The sequence below is a fragment of the Sinohyriopsis cumingii genome, chromosome 4 (genome assembly GCF_028554795.1).
Source record: "Sinohyriopsis cumingii isolate HCF-2022 chromosome 4, ASM2855479v2, whole genome shotgun sequence".
Classification (NCBI taxonomy): domain Eukaryota; kingdom Metazoa; phylum Mollusca; class Bivalvia; order Unionida; family Unionidae; genus Sinohyriopsis; species Sinohyriopsis cumingii.
Genome location: NC_142964.1, coordinates 94002357 through 94025381, shown reverse-complemented (window position 1 = coordinate 94025381; position 23025 = coordinate 94002357). Strand labels below are relative to the sequence as shown.

The 23025-nt window shown below is 34.5% G+C and overlaps 1 protein-coding gene across 2 annotated transcripts in view; it reads right to left on the bottom strand.

Annotated features, from left to right (window-relative positions):
• Nucleotides 1-21129, bottom strand: part of LOC149801692 (uncharacterized) — a 47166-nt gene extending 26037 nt beyond the window's left edge. Inside the window, exons 1-7 of one of the 2 annotated variants that reach the window (XM_089955957.1) lie at nucleotides 20944-21129; nucleotides 13706-13797; nucleotides 12564-12615; nucleotides 9753-9811; nucleotides 5351-5433; nucleotides 4825-4898; nucleotides 1560-1630 (exon numbers count right to left, since the gene is read on the bottom strand). In XM_089955957.1, coding sequence (XP_089812083.1) covers nucleotides 1560-1630; nucleotides 4825-4898; nucleotides 5351-5433; nucleotides 9753-9811; nucleotides 12564-12615; nucleotides 13706-13796 — 430 coding nt within the window. In that variant the 5' untranslated portion in view covers nucleotide 13797; nucleotides 20944-21129. Of the gene's footprint in view, nucleotides 1-1559; nucleotides 1631-4824; nucleotides 4899-5350; nucleotides 5434-9752; nucleotides 9812-12563; nucleotides 12616-13705; nucleotides 13798-20426; nucleotides 20569-20943 lie in introns of those variants that run through there. The other variant, XM_089955956.1, reaches the window with a different exon arrangement.
• Nucleotides 21130-23025: the final 1896 nt, after the last annotated feature.

Below are 23025 nucleotides of genomic sequence, written 5' to 3'. Positions count from 1 at the left end.
TGGAAACTCTATGTCAATATGACAATTCAATAAGATAAGGAGTGAAAAGATTTTCAAATTGGCAACCATGATGACCATACAGGATATCTGCAGGGCACCAATTTCAGACCAAGCAAACTTCATAAAAAGTATTTTAGTGAAAACTCCATGCCAAAATGGTGATATCTGATGATGGCTTGAAGTTGTTTAAAGTTTTTTTTTATTTTTAGGAACAGTGGCCATGTTTGATGGTGAATCAGCATTATTTGTAAAAAAACTGAAAGGCTTTTTTATGTCAGGTTCCTTTGTGCCAAATTTGGCTGAAACTGGTCTGGCAGTTTGTGATAGATGAAAATAGGAATTATTGAAGGATGTCAGATGAACAATGCACAACAGATGAAGGGGCACACCATAAGCTCATTTGGCCTTATGACCAGGTGAGCAAAAAATGGAGTTGCCATGACAAAACGCAGAAAGGCACAGATAGGTCTATCTGACAATGTTAGAAACAAACTGCATCAGAATATATTATAAACTGGTCCCCTAATGAAAAATAAGTGTAAACATATGGTTTCATGGAAAAGTGGATTACTAAAGGGCTCCTTTATTCTGAATCAGGGTCTGAAATATATACCTAATGTCATTCTTTACCCCATGCCCATCCAGAGGTAGGAGTGATGCTGCTTGCAGGGACTGTATATAAAAGGATCATTTATCACAAATGTGATGTGAATCAGGCAAGAAGTTCCTGAGCAACAAGTACTGGAAAGAACCTGAAGCCACATATTTGTTTGAAACTTCAAAAACCTAAGTATCTGAAAATTGCAAAATTGTTGGTGAACAACCCATCTAGTTGTGCAATTTGTATATACTGAAACCTGGAGTTTCAAGATGGCTACCAATGGGTCCAAACTGAAGACCTGATTGATGCCATTTTCAGTTAGTGTCCTAAATATCATAAAGAGTCTTTCATAAAGAACACCTGTACATAGTGGACATTAATTACTCCATCCTTAAAGAACAAGAAACTGACCACTTGTCCATAAAACATTACCCATCAACAAATGGCAAAAATAATTACCCGTCCATAAAGGACAGCATTAATGAACCCTTGTACATAAATGACATCATTATTAACCATGTCAATTAATGACAACAGTAATGACCCTTTATTCATGAAGAACATTAATGACTGCCAGGTCCATAAAGGACAGCAGTAATGACTTCTTGGCTATAAAAGACAACATTAATGACCTTTTGTCCATAAGAGGCAACATAAATGACACTTTGTTAATAAATGATAACATGAATGATGCTTGTCCCTAAAGGACAACATCAATGACACCCTGCAAATGGTAATGACCATTATATACATAAAAAAAAACATTGACAACTTGGTGTCCATAAAGTGCAACATTACAGACACCTTTCCATAAAGGTGACCCTTACCCATAAAGGACAAATTTAATGACCCTTGTCCATAAAGGTGACCCCTGTCCATAATGAACAAAATATCTGGTCTCATTAGTGTCCATTACAGATGGGTTCCAGTTTATTAATTTATAATCAAGACATCTCACCCCTGTTCAGCACCTTCAGATTAAGTTCCAGTGATGTCTTCCACAAGCATACTGTATACACTAGCTTGAACCTGTTGAAGAATACAATACAAATTTAACTGCTTACATTATGCAATTTTTAAATCTTATCGTAAAGCTGGCAACATTTTGTTACATTTGTCTAATTTTCACATCAGCTTTTCTCTAATGCATGAGACCAAACACATTCTGGAAATATATATGTGACTGAATGTTCAATCTGCATATTCAGCTGCTGAATTTACTGGTCATGTCCTGCTGATGGTCACTCATGACATGAGTTTATACAATAAATTATTATCATTATTATTATTATTATTATTATACCAAGGGTCACACTTCAAGGTGAACTGGGCGACTAGGTTGCCTAAAAAATGTAAACCTCACCTTCTTCTGTTAGGAAAGTGAAAACAACTTCATCCTGTGATGTTTTAGAGGAACAATGAATGACCATCCTGTCTGAGATGCTCCCTTGCCTCATCCAAGTTAGTTCCAGTGTTATCTTTTAGCTCAAGGTGAAATGTAGGCTTCAAGCCATCAACTAGTCGGTGTTGATATCAATTGCGCCAACAAACAAACTCTTACATATTCACAGGCATGTGTTTTCATAGCTGATTGACCATTCATTCTTTCCGGAGTAAGTTAGCAACTATTATTTGCCCAATTTCTGCTGGTTATCCTTTCATGATACAAACATACAAACTTGTGTTTTAAAACTTAAACTTATGTAAAAAGCGATTTGTGTTTAAAGAACAGAATCAGTAACACAGATATTTTAGCTGCGATGCATTCATTATTTTCATAAAAATAAGTTTGGAACTGTAAGTAATCCTGTCATGGGAAAATAATGGCAGACACCACTGAGTCTGGGAAGTACCTGTTTATTAGACTGCCTCTTTTCGTAAACCTTTTGGCAAATATATTCTGGAAAATTCACAATTCATAGAAAGCAGTCTAAATATTCTGTTATTGAAGATTCTGAGTACTTACATTAAGAAAACCCCTCTCTCTCTAAAAATAGATGCACTTACATGTTGACTGTGTTGATTCGGTTGAAAAAGGGTTTCTTCATTCATATACTGATTTTAATGCTTCACTGTTTTGTCTATGAACAGTTACGGTAAAGTTTTATCAGCAACAAAGAAACTGAGACAAACAGAATAATCTGAAAGACGTGTGCGCTTGCTCTCAAGTACATGGCACAGGGTTTGTTTCACACAAGTTTAGAAATCTTTTCAAATGCCATTTTATAGTTAACTTTTAGAAAGTAAAAAGAAAAATTCTTGATTAAGTGTGGTTGATTAAGCATTTTATACTAACTTGTAATTACAATACTGTGATCTAGTTACTCAGTTAAAATTCATTAGAATGTAGAGCTTCATTTGTTCTCTTTTTAAGATATATTGCCAAAATATACTGCATATGAATATGATAATTTTAAACGTGCACCAAATGTATATAATATAGATAGAACTCAGAAATATTTTGTCTTGAAACAAAATTATTGCTTAAGACAAATGTTAATGCAAATATGCATACTGGAAAATAGAGGGTATAATTGAATTAAAAGAAAGATACACACGCACGCACACACACATACACAATATTGCATGTCTTCCTTTGCTCCCATTTCTCCCTGTTCAGATCTCACTTTTCCCTGACTAGCTTTTACATATTTGCACGATTGAGTTTGAGCAACTTATCAATCAAGGAAATACACATTATTCTGACGAGATCTGAAAGATGGTCTATCAGAAATGGGAGATTATCAGTTTGGCTATAAGGATGGCAAATAGTGTTTTGGCACGTGTAACTTTATCCACATTTGATACCAATTCTGCAAACTTAGATTTCAGTGATGCCATACTTGTTGCCATGATTAATATGCTTTTATGAGATCGGGTTTCTACATGATGCACGATGTCAAACTTGCTACCATTAAAGACTATAAAATCAGCTTCACAGGAATGTCTCTTTAACTTTATCGTAACCTATGAAATTCCCCATTCCATGTATCATTGAATTTTGTGTGATATCTTGCTTGGATTTTGATGTTCTGGCATTGGCATGCTTAGACATCTCAACAAACTTTAAAGTCAAACCTACCTAATTTATTTCTCTCGAGCTCTTGAATGATCCAACCATAAACAATTAACATCTTTAACCTTGTCCACATTAATTTTGATTATACATAGTATAGATTCTAATCCATCTTGACAGCTTTAAGCACCAAATCAGAACATACCTTGCGGTGAGAATGAAATTATTGTTTATTATTATTTTATATGATCAAGCTCTTTAGTAACCTGACCATAATCCATTAATGTCTTTAATCCTCTGGGAATTACTTTGGCTCATATATGAGCATAATCCACCTCAGCAAACTTAAATAAAGCCAGCCAATCTTACAGACATAACCAATGGGTCAAATTAACAACAGGGCTTAAGCCAGTTCAAAGTCACATGTAAATGTACTATGCTGGACCCAAAATGTGAAAAAGTAATGTTTTCACAGATAATTTTGCACATGCAGGAGTTTTCAGTGAGTGATGAGAGTTATAGGAGACACCCCTAATCTCAGGAGAAAACACCTTGTATGGAGGAGGTTCACATGTAAGACAAATGCTCTCTCTATAAGTGAACATTTTTATTAAACATTACTTTCTGTCCTAATTTCCCTTATGGGACAGAGAAACTTTATCATGGCAACAAAATAACTGGAGAACAGCAAACTGAAAATGAGACTAATATTTTAAAGTCTAATAATGATAATAATAATAATAATAATAATAACCAAGTTTTCTATCCCTTTTTCTTGGATCAAATTTAGAACAGAGCATCCACCCCAAGGAAACTATAAAACTGAAGTGGATATGCCACTGTACTCATCACTTGTTTCTTGCATAATATGGCACTCTATTACTAAAAGGTCCTTTGTTACAACATGGCTCCTGTTACAAGGCAGGTATGGTCATGGATTCCATTTCATTCAGTGATAGTAAAAGTATATTTGTCATAAACTTGATGACAAGGTGGTCTCATTGTAAGTTACATATTCTTTGGCTCCAATGGAAAGTGTTATAATGAGGTGGTACTCCAACTGTCACTCTACCAACAAATTAAGTCTTGCAGATCTCAAGCAAACATCTGTTTTTTTCTGATTCTATTTTCTCTGATATAATTACTGAGTCAATTACTAATATCAGAAATGTTATGAAACAAAAAATAAAATGAACTGGTTCCATACTTTTTATCCCATAACTCTCTTGTTCTTTTGTCATCTTCAAGACTAAAAACAGCAGTAACATTGCCTCTGGAGTCCTAAAAGAAGAAATAAAATGTAACTTCTTGACATCTAGTTAAATTCCCTTGTCCAAAGTTCGTCATTTCCAGACTAATATTAAGAAGTTCACTAAATTATATTCTAACTGTCCTTTACATTTTTACACAAAAACAATAGAGACATGTGATTAGCTTCCGTGTCAATGGTTTCATAAAATGTAACACTGGAATTAATAGTTGTGAATGACTTGATACACCATATATACCTGCTTATAAGTCAAGCCCAACTGCAAGCAACATAGACCTTGATCTCTCATTGCATAATGTGCTGGCAGATTAGGGTCAATTTTGTTTGTGGTGCCAATTACTCCTAACAAACAGCAGAAACCTGGATATGTTGGTGCATAATGCAATGGCATATCTGGATCTGTGGAGTCTGCAGTTTGACTTGACTTATAAATGAATATATACAGTATCGATGTTCAACATACCTGCATTGGGGTAGACACAAGCTTCCATTTTCTAATCCTTGCAAAGCCATGCTGAGGACCCAGACTCCAAGGCCCAAACTGAGCTGGAAACATAAGTCACTAAATCAGAGATAAAAAATGCAAAAACTTCCATGTGTGTGTGTGTGTGTTTATGTGCATTTGTAAAAGGCATGAAACGTGGACACACCAACATACTGGGAACACATTTGAAAATGAAGATATCCCCATTTTGTAATATTGGCTAAAATGGACTGCCACGATCTTACTTAGTGGTAGAAACCTTGAAATAAGTATATCTGAGCATGTCCCGATATGGTTGGTATTTTTTCACATTATACTATACACACCAATACACATGTCCCAAAACCTCAATGTAACTTAAATGTGCAAAGTTTGCTGAAATACAAATAATGTAAAACAAAACATTCATATAAACTTTGATCCAGTTTTGTAGGTTTTGTATGTGTGTGTGTGTTGAATTCAGGGTCTTGACTATATGGCACTTCTCAATCTTTCACCCTTAACATCATCCCTGACTACATTCCACTTGACCAAGAAAAATCATCTGATGTGAAGATCTAATGGTCCCTTAGCTGTCCGTAGGTGAATATAAAGTTTTAAGTGGAGTCAATTTCTAATACCTGAACTAGCACTTTGCTTTTTGCCATCCACACATCAAAAACTTCCAAAGGTTAGAGGTCATTCTGGGTAAACAGTCTCCATTTAAACTACCGGTAGATTAGTGTTAGTAAAACACAAATGCACCCACTGCAGACCAAAAATATCTAAACTCACAGAAAGCAAATACCAGAAACATTGGACAAAGTGCTACAATGGCATGAATATCTAATCAGACCATCTATTTATCCATAAAGATGTGCATACCAAATTTCACTTGTGAAACATATGTACTTTTTTTTTTAAATTGTGCCAACAGGTATTTTCTAAGGTCCATAAAGATATAAAAATGTGTAAAACAAGAGCACTATGAATGACACATTATACACCCACCCATTGTTTTAGTCTTCTATGTAGGCACTATAAAGGCATGGTTGAACTCTGGAGATTATTGATATCAATGTCTCAATGACCTGGACATATGGGTAAGGTATGCAGTCTTTAGCTTTACTAACTGTGAAAAAAACATCATTTTCTTATTAGACTTACCATGACCATGACCTCTGACTTCTAGATCCCAGAATCAATAAGTTTCTCTATTGCCCTAAGTGCATGTCATCCAAAAAGTTAGTTCAGGGAACTTTTTGTGGAAACCTATTTTGTTCTCTTCAGTCACCATGACCTTGAGCTTTGACATTTTGACTCCAAGTAAAAGGTAAAATCCATAGAGTGACCAGATTTAAAAGCTTGTAAAATTTTAGTTTTCTGTCTAGAAGTTATGTCCTGAAAGTAAGCTTACATTAGGAGACATTACCAAGTGAAATAAACAGTGATAATTGTTACATGAAAAGTGGCACCAATGCCATAAAGCTAAGAATGTTAACTCTAAGTCTTTACTAAAACGAATCTGAGTTTTCTACTCAGGGTTGCTAATCAAATCCTGATTAAAGTACTCTGTTTACTAAGCCAAATGACCAACTGGATAATAAAATACTTTGAGATTTTAAAGCAACTTTACTTATTAAGATTTAACCACATTTGACCTCTAAGTTTCAATTATAATATTTTACTGTAGTTAAGCATTACCATATTAAACGAGAGTAACACAAAGGGTGTGATGATCTACTGTCGAAAATTTTTCAAGAATTCAAGATAAGACTATTTCTCCTTTTTAACTGCTGAGTGTTAAAATCATCTCTGACTTTCCTTTGTGATATTTTCAAATTAGCTACTGTAACAGGCATATTGGATATAAGATCAACACCATTTTAATTTAGGTCAAACTAGACATCCTTAGAAGAATGTTGGTGAAAATCGAATGCAAATATGATCATACATTCAGAAGTAATGATAACAAAATTGTCAAGATGGCCATCATGACAGCCATGTTTGATATAACATTGGTGTAGTTTGCATTCAGGACCAATGTGATATTATAAGAAGTGAATACCCTGTTATCATATGAAAATCAACTCTGGAGGAATAGCAATAACAAGATTTTCAAGATGGCCACCATGATGTTCATATGACTTTCCACTTAGATGCAGTAACAATAACAAGACTTCCAAGATGGCTGCCATTTATCAGCAATAACAATATTTTTAAGATGGCTGCCATGGCAGATAATATATAGCATGTCAGACAAGTACCATATTTATTTAGGATCAACAAGACAGAATAAGATGTATTCTGATGAAAACTCCATGATGAAATGATTTTCCATTTAGGATGAGTAGTAATAACAAGATTTTTAAGATGGTGGCCATATTAGGTGTCAGATCAGCACCATTTTCAATTTAGGACCAACTAAACATGATAAGAAATCCTCTGGTACAGACCCCATATCAATATGACTTCCATTCAGGAGGAATAGCACTAACAAGATTTTTAAGAAGGATGCCATGGTGGCCATATTGAAAATCAGATTGGCACTATTTTCATTTAAGACTAGCTAGACATCATAATAAAGTCTTTTAGCAAAAACCCTATGTTGATTAGACCATCCATTCAAGAAGAATACTAATAAAAAGATTTTCAAGATGGCCACTGTTGCAGTTAAATGGCTATTCGAGCAGCACCCATTTCATGTAGGACCGACTAGACCCTGAGAAGAATAAGTTTGCAAAATTTCATGACAATCTGCAAAGTAATTTAGGCAGAACAGTGATAACAAACTTGTGCTAACTGATGGATGATGGACAACAGGCCATCCCAAAAACTTCAAGTTTATGACCAGTGGAGCTATAAAGCACTTATTAAATCAATTAAACTGTTATTTACATGTCAATTTGGTGGGTGTACAGAAATTGTGCAGATAAATGTATCTTCTGCATACTGTTTACAAACAAATCCTCTGCTGAGACTTCTCTGGGAAAGATGTACATTAATCTTAGTAAGGGAGTTAACTCTTGTGAATAACAACTGAAAAGAAAACTCAGATTAATAATTTGTCAAGAATGTTATTAAAATATTGTGAATTCTACATCCAATGTGTTTTAAAAAAAACAACTGATGTTTTTAATATAATACAACTCTGACTGAAAATATCAAGGGATGTGTGGGAGTTGAGAGCTCGGACCCTGATTCACTTAACTGATCATTCTAAATACACACTCAAACTCAAATTTACCAACTAAAATACAAGAACTTTAAAAGTAACAAAAAATTTAGAGACAGATACCTGTTAAATGTGTATTGTTTATTCCGTAACAGTTAACAACTCTAAGACTTAATATCAATGACAGTTCTGAGCTTAAATTTGAAGAGCTTTTTTAATATGGAGCCTGGACTGCTAATCCAGAAATGTTATTCGTAACGCCCTGTTTGATGCAGGATTGGCATAGTTTCTGCAAAATTTTAAGGCCTCTGTGTCTGAATACTTTCTCTCAAATTTGATCTAGTACTGTTGACAAGGATAGTCATAACTGGGGAACAACATTAGAACAGTTCTGAAAGCCATATTTGCCACAGTATTTTCTGTTAAGTTTAGTGAAATTCTGAGTTGTTTTGTTTAAAAGATTTTTTCATTTTTATTAAAACTGGCCATATTTGATGGCATCATTTGAATAAAATTGAAAGCCTGTCAAATATGATCAACTGATGATTAGCAGTTTCTGAGAAGGAGTCATTGAAAAGGTTTTTCTATTTTTAGTAATGGTGGTCACAACTAATGGCAGATCAGCATCATTTGTGAAAATTTGAAAACCATTCTGGCAGGACACTTTCGATCGAATCTGGTCAAATTCAGCTGAGTAGTTCATGAGATGTCAAAAGGCTTTTCTATTTTTAATAATGATGGCTATATCTTATGGTGGATAGGGATGATCAGAACAGATTTTAAAGATTTTCATGGAAGTGTAAAATATTTTGGTCAAATTCTTTTGAGCAGTTTTGAGAACAAGTTGCTTCAAGGTATTTATATTTTTAGTCATGGGACACCATATTAGATGATTGCTCTTAGTCATCTAAATAAATCTGAATGGCCTTGATGTCAAATTATCTCTCTAAAATAATGTGTAAATCTGTCAGATGGATTTTGAGAAAAAAAACTGCAAATAGCATATGTGAACAGATAATGGACAACATATGTCATGTGGAGGACAATGCCAGAAGATTATTTAGCCTTGCATGAAATATATTGTACATATCAATGTAACATTTTGATATAAACCATAGAAATATGGATATATGGTCAGACATACATTTGTACTGACACATTTTTTGCAGGTAAAGTATGCAAAGGATGTTACCGACTTAAACACACTCTAGTATTATTTCTACTCACGAAACACAAGAGGTATTCCTCCTCTAATTGCTTTCTTGTTGTCAAATATAGATTTCTTGCTGAAAGTAAGAAGAACAAATATCAACAAATGTTATCAGTAAATGTTACATGTCATATTTGGGGAATAAAGGTCAAAGGTCTTATTTAATTTTATATATCAAAATTTAGCTGAACATAAAGCACTTATACACAACATCACTTCAATTAAGCTTCTCAGTCATTGTATAATTAATTAGTCATCTCTTGCCTGCACGCTATAAAACTAAAAGATACCCACCCAAATATGAAACTGAAAACTTTAGACCGTCAGCACTTGAATTTTCTACTGAATTATTGTTTCTACTCACACAAAATTCCGATCCAATTTCAAACTGTATAGAGCCAGATAATCTGCCATCACATAATGTGCCAGCAGATCTATGCAGTTTGTTAAGAGTGATCTGCAGAACAAACAGTATAGACTCTGACACACCAATGCATTATGTGACAGATCAGGGTTTATGTTGTTTTGCAGTTGTACCAACCAATATCTGAGGATAGATGGTATTTATGAGATCTGGGTGTTCCCAAGGCGAAAACTGGTGAAACCTTTTGGGTAATAACGACTGTTATATGTCTATAACATTTCCTTCACATTAACAATGATAATAAAAATTTTTATATCAGTTATTGGCACTAGTGCTCTAACAAAGTAAGATGAGCCATTGTGTTAAATAAAAATCAGAATTATAAGACAGTGTGACTGTGCGATAACATGCCCTGCAATAACCTGAATTCTGAGATAACATGGTTGTGGCATGGCTCCCAAAAGTTTGCATATTCATTCACACACGAAAAAATAATTTTGGTTCAAAGTATGTGAAATAGTGTATAAAATTTTTTATTATCATTTTGGGAAAGAGATCACATACGAATTAGAATATAATACAATCGTTGTGTGGTTCCTGAAATTTTACATACACGTACGTGTATTTCTCCTGTACCGGGTACAATTTTTTTTTTTAAGTATGAGAAATAGTGTGCAAAACATTCATTATCATTTTGGGGAAGAGTTCGCGTATGAATTTGAATATAATATGATCTCTGCATAGCTTCTGAAATTTAACAATTTCACCAGGTTCTTGAAGTGTTATGCGAAAATAATCATTATCGGAAATGTTACTTTTACTGATCCATGAGTAAAGCCAGTAAGTTGTCTTTGTGATTAATTAATGTCTTCAATTAATTCTGAATACAATCACTGCTCAAAGAATAGCCAACATGTGTTTCATCCTTAACAGTATATACAACTTAGCAGCAGACAATATGGTAGTTGATAAAGATTCTCACAATTTAATAAACATCAAAAAATTAAAGCCGCCAACATGTTAGCTGGGCTTGGTGGTGTTATTAGACGCATTCACTTGACCAGTATATAATGTCTGCTTTATTAGCTGGAAACTGAAAGGGTACGAAATTGTACACGAGTTCAGCTTAATTTCTTTTTATATAAGTGACTTGTGACCATTGCAGGCCTACTGCACTTAGTTCTCGGGTTTTACATGTGTATGGTGTTTGCTTATGAACTCGTTATTAATTTCCTATTTTTTATAGAAATATGTTAACATTATGGAAAAGCAAGTTCACAAATGCAAGTCATTCTCTGCACTTTGAGCAATGATTAGTATAGTAGTTTTCACATGTTTCTTTCGATATTCCCAAAATCTGAAGTAAAAGTTATGTGCACGCTGAAAGCATGCATTGATTGTTAACTATTCTTGCTGTAGTCATTCAACCGAATAGGCATACAAGCATTAATTATTGGAAATTTACAATGAATAAATGTGCACGGACAAGCATATGATTTTTTTTTAGCAGTATGAAATTTGTACAAACACTGTACATAGACACTGGAATGTAATAAACCGTACATGTGCTTCGTCTTTCTTAACCTAATTTTGCTGTTAATTTTTCCCATTGAATTCAGACACATAATGATATGTGACAAAATTGCTGAATAGTTTAAATACGTACGAAAGTTTTGGAAATACTATGTTCATGCTATATATTAGATACTGAATTCAGACACAATGATCTGGGACAAAATTATTGAATATTGTAAATCTGTGTGCAATTTTTCAATTGAATTATATGCATTATATATGAACTGCATGCCATAACAGCATAATAGTAAACAGTGTTCATACCCTATTCGTCATATACATTAGACATTAATACACGTATATGTGCCAATGAGTTGTTCTCTGAAAAATGTCAAATACTGTAAAACCCCGCATTAACGCGATCCAATTTTGTGGACCCCAATTATTGTACTATAGCGGGGTTCCAATGTAACTACTGGTACATTTTATTAGTTGGCTATAAAACATAAAAAAGTTCTAGCAGTAGATCTGCATACAGTAGCTGATTTGATTTACACATGGCTCATTATAATAAGTGAGCCATCCAATTTCATACAGTAGTTGTTTGATTCAAACACCACACATTATATAATTAGTGACCTGTCCAATTTCATATAGCTGATTTGATTCAAACAACTCATGCAATCAGTGAGCTGTCCAATTTCACACAGTAGTTGACCTGATCCAAACACCAAACATTATAAAATTTCATGTAGTGAGCTGTCCAATTTCGTACAGTAGTTGATATTGATTTGATTTAAAACATGACTCATTATGTAATTAGTGAGCTGCCCAATACTGTAATTGATACCAATTTGATGGACACATTGCTCAATATACAATAAGTGAACAGTCCAATTGCTTAACTAATAAATGTAAATGATTGATGGTGATGTGTCAACTGTTTTACCTGCAAAACAAAATCTCTTCACCTTGTAACTTCCATGAGACAACAGTGGCACCTAAAAAAGAAATGCAACTGCATATTACAAACTCAATTAACTTCCAATGGATTGACTTTAGCCACATATTGCACAATCTGAAATCAAAAAAACTTTCTCAGTAGATCCCCTACTATTTCAAGCCCTTACAAATTTTATATATCTTTCTGCTCTAACATTTATCTCTTATTATTCACACATTTCACATCAACTGTACACATGGAGAGAGAAATTATACCTATTTTGCATATGCTTATCATATGGACAACCAAATATAACAAGATTTTAATGAATTTATGCCCCAGCAGTGTATGAAGTGAAATAATTCTGAACTGACAAAGAAACAGATGTAGGCTGATGGATGAATAAAAATTACAACCTCCCAAGAACTAAATCCTCAGCAAGCACAATTTGTTCTGAGGAACACATCTTTTGTTCACAATTATCAGTTCTACATTTCATATTCTTACAGTTTCATTTGCGTATAATAATACGAAACACTTCAAAACAAATGAGCAATGACAATCTAGTGGCACTTATAATAATGACACAAACAATACATGCACAGTACCGTAAATTACTGCAATGGAGAAAAATGTTTCAATATTGGAATTAATACTTTTAAGGCTGGGACTCCCAACTTTTTCCAAGGAAGGAGTCCTGTAAACTTTGAAAATCCTAGTGAAAACCCTGTAATTTACTAATTGGCATCCAACAACAAGAGCACATGCAAAACTGACATTTACCCAGTGGCAGTGTTTACCCAAACAGATCTACCAAAATACATGCTGATAATTTGGGGTGGAGATCAAAACAGAAATGCATGCAAATACATGTTTGACAAACACAGAATTCTAATTACATTACATTAAAATTTTAACTGGCATTCACAGCTTAGTACACACAACTGGAATATATAAACATGAGGTACCGTACTACAAGAGTAACACCCGACTTAAAAATTGTTGGCAGATAGGTTGTCTCCCATGAAGGCTGGATTCACTGTACATGTATCAATTAAGTTATGCAACATGACAACCTTATTTCTAATTCATAATAATATAGGCAAGCTGTATAAAATAGCAACACAGTAAAAATGATATACATGTACCATGAAGATGGACAACTGCAGCAGTCCCATTTCCCTGATCTAGTTCCACTATATCCTCAGTAGCATATTGTTCTGATTCCATTCCAGCCATCCTGTTAGACAATAATTACAATGAAATTTTCCTTAGTCAGAAATAAGCATTATATCGTTCCTTATCATAAAACTGCATATAAGTTTCAACTACGATAACTGTTCTCTAAATGATCAAATAGGATTTGAGTCATTATCATGTACATATATGCACCCCACTGCAGCCTGTGTGATATGACCCTGATCACCAGGGAGAATAAAACACTAGCTCTGGACAAACATGACATACCACAAATACTTCAAATTTCAGCAAATACGTACACAGATAGTGCATATTTACAAGAAAACAATGCATATAAAAAACACTACAAAACATTACAATATCAACAGCGATATAGAATTTTTTAAAAAGACAACAATATACAGATATACTTTAACAAAATGTATGAACAAATATAAGACATCACAGAAGAGTGAACATGAAACTTGAAAGTTTTCTTGTTAAAAGCATGTACAAAGGCATGTTAAAATCAAAGCTTTAACCCTCTACCATAAATTAATTCAACAAAAAAAGTAAGCTATTACAATGGCATTATGTGGGCAGGATATAAACCAAAGAAACTCAGAGAAATTTGTAACTTTAAAGTTAAATTGATACTAGCTGCTAAACAAAATGACAAAGCAAATTTACTGTGAGGTCCTGACCATGTCTGAACCAGCCTGCTGAGTTCTTTTGAAATCAAGGATTGTTTTCAGTTCATTGGGCAGGCTGTTAACAGGATGTGTCAAATTAAAAGAAGAGCTTACCATCCCTTGTGGTTTTTACCATTGGCATTATTGCCAAATTTTGCTGCCAAAGATTTAAGCTGCAGTTCTTTGGTGTGGTCAGATTACTCATTATTAGGTATTTTCTTGTGAAGTATCTTACATACATCAGTTGCAATACTACATAAGCTATTCAAAAAAACTGGCAATCATAAATTTTAGTTCCCTATACTGTACCCTTTTCATTATGACATAATTGTGTTTGCTTCAGATATGCCAAATAAGGGATCAGTAGCTAAATTTGGAAAAAAGGCATTTTTTGATCAATAGCTGAGTATCAGTGTACTAACAGGTTTTATCCCAGTTACTACAGGATGATCATAGTTTAACACATAATTGGCTGTACGACTAGATTTGAATTAGTTTAATCAAGGTCTTTTGCATGTTATAGGCTTTCATCTTTTTAACAATGAGCCTGTGTGGAAGACTGCTGAAGGCCTTGGACAGGTCAATTACTATTGCAGTCTCATTAGAGCCATTGTCCAGGTCACCCCTCTATTTATCTACCTGTTTCATTGTTATGGTTTGGCATCAATACTCTTTTCTAAATGCTGGTAGGAAGTTATAAAATTATTAACAAAATGCAATTGGAGCTGATCACAAAAAGGCATCTAAAATTGTTGGAAGTGTAAGGTAAAATGATGACTAGTCTGTAATTGAATTTATCCACAGAAACAGTTTTGTGTGTGTGTGTGTGTGTGTGTGACAATTTTTCTGTCATATTGCTATGATGTCTACAGTGTGGCAGTTTATGCTGATGTCTAGCTCTGGGGCATCGTGATGCAGACATGTAGCATGATGTCCCACCCAGACACATTATCCTGACACCAGGCCAACCAGTCCTAACACTAGCCTCTTAATGCTGAGCACCAAGTGAGGCAGCTGTCAGTTCCATTTATTATAAGTCTTTGGTATGACTCCGCCGCTGTTTGAACCCGTGACCTCCCGCATTCCAGGCAGATTCTCTGACCAATAGGCCACAGGAGCAATCAGATTTTGTAGATTAAGGTTACTTGTACTTTTTTAAGAAGTCTGAGGTGTCTTGTCAACATCAACGTTAAATTAATCAAGGAATTTATTGCAACTAGAATGTTTCAGATAACATGGTCTGAACTGTACAATATTTGCAAAACAATTGGTACCCTCACCCCCTCATAAAAGGGGGTGATATTTTTGTCTTAATCTTTGGCTATATTTAGGCTGTATAGAAGCACTAAAACAAAAATAAGGGTGCATAGAAACACTGGAATGCACTGAAAGACCTGAACGCTATAGAAACAACGAAACGCACTTCAAATATATCGTATATACTATAGTGTATATTGGTTGTGTATGTATATAATTCATATCTGTGACATTAAAATTAGTTTTGGAAATGGCGCATTTTGGCGCCAGTTCGTAAAGTAACAAAATTTAATATTATTAGCATGCATTGCAATTTATACACAAGTTCAATGCTTCAGCTTTTAATAATAAACATATCTTAATATTGATTTCTGAAGTTGATTATTATATTGTGGTTATTAATAATTACAGTTTTCTTCTTATCTTAAGTTCCAGAATGTGTAAGATTTTCACAACCCAGCAGGTGAAACAGCTGTATAGTTTAACTGTAACTATTGAATTATACATGATAATGGTCTAAATGCAAAGAAACATGCCAGAATGGCATGTCAAATCATTTCTGTCTTTCACTGATCATTTTTTTAAAACCTGTTCTGCTACTGGAAGAAGAGTATGGGATACGGGATAGTAGCAGAAATGGGTTTAATAAACAAAGACAATTTTTGGAACATATTTCAAAATTTATTTGTTTCATATAACATACAAATGTTTAAAAATTAATATACAAATAAGGCGAGTTGGACTTGACCACTCTGAGAGAAAATAAGATTAAATGTAGTAACAACAGTAATAAACACATCCCAAGTTATATCCAATAAACTGATAAGACTTTGGCCTCAACATACAGCCTCACGCACAAAAAATGACCTATCGTTGCGCAGTTTACCTCACGCACAGCTTTAGCAGACATGGTTATATATATATATATATATATATAATTCATTCACTATAATTAACACATTGCCATACTATATATTCCAAAGGACAATTTACTAGTTTATACCTGTTGATATACAAAGCATCAAATCACCTACCATAAAATTATGATATAAGTCATATTAATATGAAATTTAAACCTTATAAAAGTATGAACAAGAAATGCAGGCATGTAAAGATACTAGTTTCATAGCAATCATGCATTGGATTTGCCATGTATGTGGTTATGAAAATCAGTTTGAAAATAGCAGGCTGACTCAAAACACATGAATAGTACATTCAAGTTTTTATACAGGATCAGAGAAATTATCATGCAAAAAGAAGTGCGTTGGTTGCAATGTACCATGTCTAAAATTATCACATTTGCTTGTCTTAGTCTTTTGTTTTATCACTGTTCATTTATTTTCCCTTTTCTTTGTCCTGGTTTCCTTCCATGTGTCCTTGCAGCCACAATTTCTCAATGTCCATCTGATGATCATGTCACGTATTTACTGTCTTTAAGAATGAATCATCTGAATTTTGTGTAGATCTTTTTTTGTGTTGGGTAGTTTGTGTCACCCAGTCTGTCTTCAAGATTTGAAATTGCCTGTGACTGTCTGTGAGACGATTTTCACCATTCCCAATTAATGCACTTCTCAAGTCTTTGAACTATCCATCCACCAAGTCATTTAAATGAGATACAAATTCTGTCAGTGGCTTTGATTTCCACTCTAAAATCTGCTTTAACACGTCATTAACGGACTCGCAGTTGTTGTCAGTCCATTCATTGTTGATCAAATCTATTCATGTAGGTCCATTTACCTTGGTCAGCAACTGATTTTTCAGTCTTGACAGAAAATAGTCAATAAATTTTGAGAAAACTTCCAGACTAAATGACTCCAAGTTATTACATTTCTCTTCAAAATAAATTGTGTCATCAGGGTCCATAATTCCTCCAAATCCATATATTTTGTCCAAAATAAGATTTTGGTCCTTTTTGTCAACAGCATCGTCTTTAAGTCTGAGCATAGTGTTTTCGTGAAGGTGCGTGGTACATAAGACACAAGTCACTTATAGGCACTGTCTTGTTCAATTTTTTAAAACTAGCTAAAAAAAACTATTTTGTAAATAATCTGACATTTTTCTTCAAGTGAAGTGTACAAACAATCTGTGTCGCTCCAGAGAATGACTGCTTTAAACTTTTACAAATCAAAATTTCATCATCTGAGCCGACAATCATGTTTTCTATTTCTTCATCTGTGAGAAGAAAGCATTGTAAGTTTCAAAGTCAGATTTACCACGTAGAAAAGACGGGCCGAAAAAAAATAATAGGAGACTCTCCAGTATCGGTTCGTAAAAGTGCTCTGTTTTTGAAAACTGTTGATGTTAATTACATTTGTCCAAGATTAAATGTTTTGTCCACACCTAATACCGTTTCCTCCATCGTACATCAGAATCGTTTAATATCTGTGCGTCAGTGTACAGTATAATGGGCGGACCAGAATCAATGTGTCGGACAACTCTAATGAAAGGGTGCTGAGAATACACTTTACTTTCTACATGAAGAATGTGGTCGGCCAGATTTCTGTTGCAAACATTTTTGGCTGGTTGTCGTTCTTGTCCTTTTTGTCTGTGTTTAATGTTTTGGACATTTTTTGCAGAGTCCTGTTTTACCATACTTGCAACCACAACTTTTACACGTTGTGTAGTTCTTATGTATTCTTCATGTACTTCTGGTTTTAATGTATTTCAGAGGTCTTGCTAGGATTTTAAAACTAAGAGTCCAGGACTCCCATTTTGGTAAAAATAGGAGTCCCACCATCAAACGTTGCAGTCCCTTCTTTCTACAGAACGAACACAGATGTGAGTTCATCTATTTTTAGATGCAGAGGTTTTCGTAAGGTAATCACTCACTATAATACAGCTTCCAGAGATCTCAGAAACGCTTAATTATGCATATCTGAATGTCAATTTTTGATCTGGGACGCAGAAAATCACTGAGGTGGAGTCCTCCGTATGCATGTAATAGGTGTGTGGCAAAATTCAAACACTTGCCAGTCCTGCTTCAGCCACCTGCTTTGTGGGAAAATATGTTGATCAATTAGCTGTGCTGATATTAACAATGACAGAATTCATGACTAAAAGACCCCTTGATCCATACATGTTGCCATTTTATAAGACTACATAAAAAAGAACATGATACAAAAGCTGGGCAGCAAGTTCAAAGGCTTTGACTGGCGGCCGCGTGGAAAAATGTACTGATATTTACAAGGATTGAATTCAGAGGCAGAAAGACCCAGAGATGTACATGTGGTCATTTATAAAAGTACATCAAATAAATAACTTAAGATTTCGTTATTGTGTTCATTTCTGAATGTATCGGAATAAGCAGTGCACGTGACCTCAGAATCAAGACATGTTGAGACTCAGACAAAATGCCATTTGTAAGTGGGTGACAAGTCGCCTAAAAAGGTCAACTTCGCCTTCTTCTGTTAAGAAAGCTAAAATGACTGCACCCTGTGATTATTTAAGAGGTACATTGACTGACCATACCATATTTTGTTAAATGCCCCTCACCTTAGCCCAGTTAGTTCTAGTGTTGTAGCGAAATGTATTCATCAAGGCATCAGTAGCTAGGCGTAATTTTTATATCAATTACGTTGACAAACAAACTCATGCCCATTCACAGGCATGTGTTTTAATAGCTGACTGACCATTAACCCTTTTCCGAGTAAGGTAACAACTATCAATTCCCTGCATGCTATCCTTTGATGATAAAACATACATACTTGTGTTTTATGATCAGAATCGGTAATCTGGATATATATTAACTGCCTCTTATGCACTATTTCATTATAAAATTAGTTTGTAAGTGAACCAGTAGGCCTAATGGGAAATAATGGCGGACTTTGCTAAGTCTGGGATGTATCAGTTTATTAGATTGTCTGTTTTCTTAAATCATCAGGCAAATATATTCAGAAAAAAATATACAAATCACTGAAACTAAAGCCTAGGTATTATTTTATTAAAGATTTAACTTTAAAATGCAAATTATGTAGGTCAGAAACGTATAGGACAATGCTATGTTGTGAAATTCGCGAAATGCACTTTAAATATTTGATTCCCCCAGAAGATCACATATGTGTATACAGAGCAAAAGGATTGGACATTGGTTTTTCAATGTACCAGTTTTACTCCATTATAAGCATAATTAATGAACACACATGCTTGAGGTCTCGAAAAAAGTCAAGATAGTTGACATACATACATACATACATACATAGAATTAAATGAGAGGGATGAAAGAATGATAAAGTCAGAGGGATAGTGATTCATATGGTCTGGAATGTAAAATTGTAAATAACAATCGTGATGGAACAAATAATAATCAATTTCTGCATATAAATCTTATAAAACTAGTTCCAGTAATTTACTTCATTCCTGTAATTTCTCTTACATTATATTATTTTCGTATCCATTACTGTCCATTACAGACCATTACTCTCCATTACTGTACATTACTGTGTTTACGTCTTTCTGTGCGTTCCGGCGTTTCGGTGCACCACAAAAATAACGCGCTGTCTGATATTGTAGGACTAAGCCGCCGCAAGCGTTTTTATTTACCTTTACGTGATTGGATTGACAGAGACTTTTTTTTTATAGGAATAGATAGAGGGAAATTCATAGAAACTTTACAATTTGTAACAATGCAGCAGTCACAGATCGTGTTTAATATGTACCGATAATAATTTAAGTACTGCGATTATACAGCGTTCCAGTACCTTTAGGAATAACTCTCTTACTGCATTGACACTAAATAACCTACCTGTGTTACGGAGCCGTAAAATACCAAATCAGCCACTAACTCAGTTCTGCACCTTGACCTGACTCAAGCAAAGACCTAAATTAAAATCTATTAACTTGCCTATTTGACTCTGGTATGAAAACAGTTGTCAATATTGGGCTCCAACTTGGAATATGACATTTCTCAAGAAATTGCGTGCAACAACCTGGAATTCCAAACTGTTGCGCTCTTTCTTGAGAAATTGCAAGGTCGTTGGCTCATACTTGGAATAGCCTTTTCTCGAGAAATTGCGCGCAACAACTTGGCATTCTAAATTAATCCATAGTTTTCAAAAATGTATATATCATGGCAGACGCGCATGATAAGCATACAGGACCAGTCAGTATTGGAGGCAGAACAATCACCACATACGTTTTGCTGATGACATTGATGGACTAGCAGGAAATCAGCAAGAACTAGCTAGCTTAGTAGATAGCCTTGACAAAACCTCTGCAGCCTATGACATGGAAATTAGTGCAGAGAAGACCAAAATGATTACCAACAACATCAAGGGTATCAGGCTCAGCACTGACATCAGGGTCCAAGGCACAAAGCTAGAAACAGTCCACAGCTTCAAGTAGTTGGGGGCAACTGTAACAGATGAAGGATCTAAGTCTGAAATACTCTGCACAGACAACAGCAGCGCTGATAAAACTGAAGCCCATCTGGAAGGACGAGAGCATCTCACTCGGCTAAAAAGTCAGACTGATGCACTCACTGGTGATCTCCATATTTCTCTATGCCTGCGAATCATGGACCATAACAGCGGAGAAAAGGATACGGGCTACAGAGATGAGACGTTTCCGAAAGATCCTAGGCGTCACATACAAAGACCATATCACAAAGGAAGAAATACGGCAAAGGATAAGACAAGCCATTGGGTCTCACGATGACCTCCTGATCATAGTGGAGGAAAAAACCGGAAACTGCAGTGGTATGGGCATGTCTCACGATCATCAGGACTTGCCAAGACAATCATACAAGGCACTGTACAAGGAAGAAGAAAGAGAGACAGGCAAAGATAGCGGTGGGAAGATAACATTCGAGAGTGGACAGGCTTGACACTGAGCGACTCACTGAGAAAGACGGAAAATCGAGAGGAATGGAGGAAGCTGGTTGTTAGGTCTTGTGCGGTGCCCCAATGGTCTTCCAGACAACGGGACTGATGATGATGATATATTTATTTAAATCTTTATATTTATTTAATCTTATTTTTCTTTATCATGGCATTTTAAAAAAAATATTTGTACTTGAAATATGTTTCCCAAAGATATTTGCATTTGAAATAAATGTTTGAAAAAATATTAGTACTTGAAATATGTTTTAAAAAATATTTAATAAATTAATATATTTAAATTTCGATTGACTGATTAAATGATTGATTGATTGATTGATTGATTGATTGATTTAACCACTAAGATTATTTCTTTGTATTATATTTTTAATAAGTTTTATTTTGTGTTGCTGGATAAGACTGAATCAAAACATTTTGTTTGAATGTTGTACAGAACTATTTGCAAAATAGATAATAATAATAATAATAATAATAATAATAATAATAATAATAAAGATTTTATTTAGTGAAGGTAACTCAGTTACAGAACTAACCTACCTTGAGGCCTTCTATCTGTTATGTACAATATATACAGTATATACAACACGATGTGAAGAATCTGGCTTGACACTAAATAATTAAGTGATTTTAAAAATCAAATGGCTTTTCTGGATATTTGATACATCAATTTGGCCTTTCAAAGATATATTCTTTCATAAATTGTTAAAATCTTTATATTATTCATTGCATCCTGGAAATTGTCTATACATTGATCAAGAATTAAATGGCAAGTCGTTTCTGGAGTCTTAAAAGTGTTGTTATGTTTGAATTAGATGTATTATCCCAAATTACAGTACAATAGTCCAGATATGGCTGAATATAATTTTTATACAAGAACATGAGTTAAAAAAATCTGATGGTATTAAAATATTTCACAGTAATGAAGGTTACACCTATCTGTTCAATCATGTCTTGGGGAAATTTTCCGACTTTAGTCCTAAAAGAATAGCTTGAATGTAGGAAAGATCTAATTGGACCATTGCAAAGTAGTAATGAATGGGGATACCCTAGCCTCAATGGGAATTAGCATTACAGGACCCCCTGGGACAATCTAGCCTCAATGGAAATTTAACATGGGGAAAAATCGTGGGACAATCTAGCCTCAAGGGGAATTTAACATGGGGAAAAAGTCTTGGGTCACTCTAGCCTCAAGGGAATTGAACATGGGGAAAAATCTTGGGTCACTCTAGCCTCAAGGGAAATTGAAAATGGAACAGGGTCGGGATCCTATTTTAATAGGGTCCCGACCTGATGGGTCTATGGAAAGTAACATACGAAAATTGAAACAGGGAGGGGTCTCTATTTTTTTTAAACAAAAAAATAAAAAAATGAGGTAGGCAATTGAAAGTTTATCTCTTTTCGAGAAATGTGGGTGGCCCTGAAAAGGGCCTTTGGGTTTATGTTAATATGCCCTTAACATAAAGGGCATCTGCAACATCTTCTTCGTCTTAGGCTTCGTCTAATGGT